This window comes from Morone saxatilis, unplaced genomic scaffold (genome assembly GCF_004916995.1).
Source record: "Morone saxatilis isolate NCDOM2014 unplaced genomic scaffold, NCSU_SB_2.0 Contig20, whole genome shotgun sequence".
Taxonomy (NCBI): Eukaryota; Metazoa; Chordata; class Actinopteri; family Moronidae; genus Morone; species Morone saxatilis.
Window position 1 is genome coordinate 19912613 of NW_023339763.1, and position 4653 is coordinate 19917265.

The 4653-nt window shown below is 41.3% G+C and overlaps 1 protein-coding gene across 1 annotated transcript in view; it reads right to left on the bottom strand.

The window, feature by feature from the left end:
* The window catches only part of LOC118332117 (E3 ubiquitin-protein ligase RNF43), an 80064-nt gene that overhangs the window by 29348 nt on the left and 46063 nt on the right, over nucleotides 1-4653 (bottom strand). The window contains exon 2 of the mRNA XM_035667272.1: nucleotides 23-136. Within this exon, the coding sequence (XP_035523165.1) occupies nucleotides 23-136 (114 nt within the window). The remainder of the gene's footprint in view (nucleotides 1-22; nucleotides 137-4653) is intronic.

A 4653-nucleotide genomic window follows, 5' to 3' on the forward strand; every position in this document is an offset into this window, starting at 1 on the left:
TGTGTGTGTGTGTGTGCTGTACCTTATCAAGCAGCGGCAGACAGCGGGGGACCCTGTGCTCCAGTTTGACAATGGTGATGAAGTCACTCTCTTGTCGTTCATCCTCGCTCGTGTTGCATAGAGACAGAGGGTGATACTGCAAAAGAAGGAGACACAGAGGGAAAGAGGTTATCATCTCATACAAGGGAACTAGAAAACTCAATTTGATCGAGAGGGATACATCATTTGTGATGCAGCTTTCATGAGAAGGAATGTGAATTGCTCTCAAAATACTGCAGTCCGAAAAAATACTGGGGATTTTACTCAGAGATTAGATTTTTTACAGCGGCATTCACAAAACATTATGAAAAGCTACACAAAACTGCCTTATGTAATGAATTAAATCAGCTGATGGATCCTACAGTCCAGAGTGAAAAATACAGCTGTTATTTTTTAACACAAACATGGAGAATAAGTTTTTACAATAACAATTTAAACCTGCTGTGAAACATCACTGTGCAGTGGAATTATTAATGGCACACACCAATGAAAGTACAACACACATTCCCACAGATTTTAAAACAACAATTGTAGTAAAGAATAAAGATATATCTGTAAATCAGACTCAGAGAAGTAAGACACGCTCAGAAAAACTCTGTTACAAGTCCTGCATTCAAAACATGAGTAAGTAATAGTACAGAAGCATTAAAACATACTTAAAGTACCAAAAGTATATCTCATGCAGAATGGCCCATTTCAGAGTGATATAAAATATATTATTGGAATAAAAGTGTTGCTGCACAGTTGTGTTCATCCCTTTAATATTGCAGCTGGTAAAGGTGGAGCTAATTTGAATTACTTTATATACTGCTTGGTAGCTTGTGAAGTTTTATCTTTATCTACAACTTATCTATATTGTCATTGACCATATTATGTGTTAATAATCTGAATCTGCAAAGTAACTGAAGTCATTAAATAACTGTGTTGGAGTAAAAAGTACAATATTTACCTCTGAGATACACAAAAAAAAAAATATTTATCCATAAAATGTCGTATTTTAATTACATGTAAATTTTCCATGTCATTTTATTACGCAAGTGCAATGTAAAGGGTCAGCCAGCTGCAGTGTTGGAGTGAGATGGCTCCTTATGGGATCTCATAGAGTTTTTTAAATAAATAAACTTTTGATTTCATATATTTCAGTTACATTTGAGTGTATAGTGGAGTACAAGTTTTATATCAAAATTGTACAGTACTTGAGTACATGTACTTAGCTACTTTCCACAACTGAAAGTTTTTCCACAAGACTTGAGAGGCAGATAACACTGGCATCTGTCTGTTCAATACTTCTGTACTGTAAGAACCACACAGTATATCCCATACATCTCCATATATACCAAAAACACAGCATGTAACCGACAGTATCAGACAATAAGGGTATCGAAGATTGGACCAAAATGTTTGAGACAAGCTTTTAAAAGACAATCCCGACTGAGGTACTAAAGCTGGGTTTCACACCATTACAGAAAGACAGTTGCTCTTGACAGAAGCTTTTATGTGTTCAATTAAGGCGTTTCCTTTCTAAACCGTACCCAGTTGATATCAAGAGGAAAAACTTTGGCGCTCTACAAAATCAATTACATGGATGGCGATGTTCACTCCCACTCAAAGCCTCGAGGACTGAAAGAACGAGAGATATTCTTTGGTAGGAACATTTGATCCCCTCTGAAAGGGAGGAAATTCGTAGCTGCTGAAAGGCTGCATTTAAGAGCTCAAGGGATAGCAGCAGTGTTTGCAAGTCACAGACATGCTGTCACGGGTACGGGGAATTGCACGGCAGTCGAGGAGGGAGCAAAGCGCTCGATAAACACCCCCACGCATCTCTGATTTACCCACGTCACATCAGTGAGGACTCCTCGATCAGTCCTTCTACAGCACACAGATCACCCTGCAGCGTCCAGTCCCCGCGCTCACCCACACCCCAGCAGAGTGGTCCCACCCTGCCCTGCCCTGCCCTGTGTAGGCCCGTCCCAGCCTGGTTCTGCCCCGGTGGGCCTCTTCATGTGGCTGTGGGCTGAGGTCATGGGGCTCCCCCTCATCTCACCCAGCGGAAATCCCTAAATTAAAAAGACCCAAGGGTGACATCAACAGCTGGCACCCTGGTCCAGAGGAATTGACGTAATGTGCTGCAAAGGGCTGTTGCATGTCTGTCAGAAGGAAAGAGAGAGGAGAGAAGGAAGAAAGTAGACTTGGGGGAGCGGGGTGGGGCATGGAGGTAGAAGAAAATGAGGCGGGGGGAGGTGGCACAGGAAACACCTTGTGTGTAGCAAGTGGATTCACATACCACAAATACTTACTATCATATCTACTATGAGTGTTGGCATAAATAACAACACTACTGATCACTTACACACCAGTGATTACTCGTATCCCAGAGGGCAGTTCTGCAGTTGCCAGGGGTTACATGGAAAGATTATGGAGTAGCTCAACTAATTATTAATTATAATTCGATTAAAGAAATATATCCACATATTTGTGTTTAGAAGAAAAAAAAGTCCAAACAGAAATACAGAATTATTACATTTACTACCAACTAACCACCTTAAAGCAGCGGTTCTCCAACTGCACTAAAATTCCACTTGTATCATTTTTTAAATTAGTTTTGGTTCCCATCATCCCGTTATGATTGAGGACACTAGTTAGCAAGTAAGAAGATATAGAAGAAGATAATAGTGATGGATATATGATATAAAACATTATAAATAAGGATGAGAGCAATTTCAAAAGAGTACACAGTAACAAGCCAGCATTTTGAATAATTAGCTAAAAGTAATGGATATAAAGCTGAATGAATGTATACAGTTATATATACAGTTAAAATAATAAGCTTCTGCAACTCCATGTATGAATATTAGTAGTATGCAGAGCAGCCTTGACAAAACACTGACAATTCAATTGAATTGTATACCACTTTTTAACAATTTATCCACTTTTATGTTGCATTACTACATCCACTTATTTGGAAGATGACAGAAAGTGAGATGTACATCAGATAAAAAAAGGTTGTGAAGAGTGGAGGTAGAGTGTTGAAGAGGTGATGTGTTCTCCTGGAAACCAGAAATCCAGAGCACCTCCGTCTCGTTAGAGTTTAAACTGAAATAGATTGAAGATTCTGCCCTGCATGATGTTTTCAGACCCTTGCATGTTGCCCGAATGGCAGCCCTGTTAAGGAAGGCAGGCAGCAAGACAGCATGAACCCCTGGCCTGTCGTCCATGCTGCGCTGCCAGCTGCCTCTACCAGTCCACATTTACTAGGCCCAAATTAGAGGCCTACAGTTGAACTTGGCCCTTAACAAAGAAAAATTTTTTTTAAATAAAATCCTTTAATGACACTACTCCACTGATGCCATGACCTCTGCTCCCCTTTTGCTATAGGTTTGTGGGAAATGTTATACTCGTGCTGCATTCAGTAGGAAGAATCAGGTTTTACGGTGAAATTACAATGCTTATTTGAATCTTTAGGCTTACATGCTCATGTTTGGATCTTGCTGGGATATTAAACATGTTGATGCATGGGGCTGTGCAATCATACCTAATAAAGCAGATAATAATCCCACAGCTGAGCCAAACAGGCTCAGAAGGAGAGACTGGTTTTAGTTTCCTCTGGCTCTCTGAGGCTCTGAGGGCAACCACCTCGATGGTCACAGTGTCTATGTTTTGCATCGTTGACAAAACTAAGCATTATCTTCTATTTTAGATGTGCCCACACCACTTACAATCAGATGGCTGTGAACACTCTCCATGTGCCACCAAGGGTGCCATCTACCACTTAGAAACATGCTGCCACTGGACTATAAATGGCAGCCAGGACAAACTGAAACGTCTTCATTTGGTTTTTGTACGGCCCTGAGAAAAAGGGGCCTGGGAAACCAAATCACTGAGTCTCCATTTCACAGGGACTAGAAACCACAGGGCACGCAAACAGTTCCCCACAGACTGTTAACAATACTCACTCCTCCTCCTCCTCATCTGTCTAGATCTGTTGCAAAACTGACGGGGACATGTCCCTCGGTTCCTTTGTAGCCACGATTAAAGGCATTCCTTTCCAGCTCAATCAAAGACTACCCCAAAAATATTCCGAGGCAAGAATCTAACAGCCTCAAAAACAAATACATGGACAGAAAAAGGGGAGAATAAATAGTAGCTGCGGTGAGAAGTCAATAATATTTTTTTTCCACTCGCTTAGCCCTGCGGATCTTCTTTTTTCATCTGCCAATAATCAGCAAGAGAGCCTTCTAGTTCATCTGCTGCCAGCAGGGAACCAGGCCCAGGCAGTTATGTCAGTGTGTGTTAGAGGGGGGGGCAAAAAGAAAAAAAGAGCTTGCACCTCTCATGAAGTTCCACCACTCAATTACCAGCTACTCAGGTCATAGGGCTTCTCATGGACTGCTGGATGAAATGCTATATGTAAAATTATCTAAATGAAGCAGATTGGTTTAGTCGGAGATGAAAGAAACGTATCAGCATGTGAGCATTCTATCAAACCGTATAAATCAAGACTGAGAGCGAGGAAGGCAAAGGGCCTCTTTAATGGAGCCCTGCCCTGAGGCCTGGAAAGCCTGCCAGGTTAGTGCATATCAGGGAAGAATTCAATAAAGGCACACACACACACAC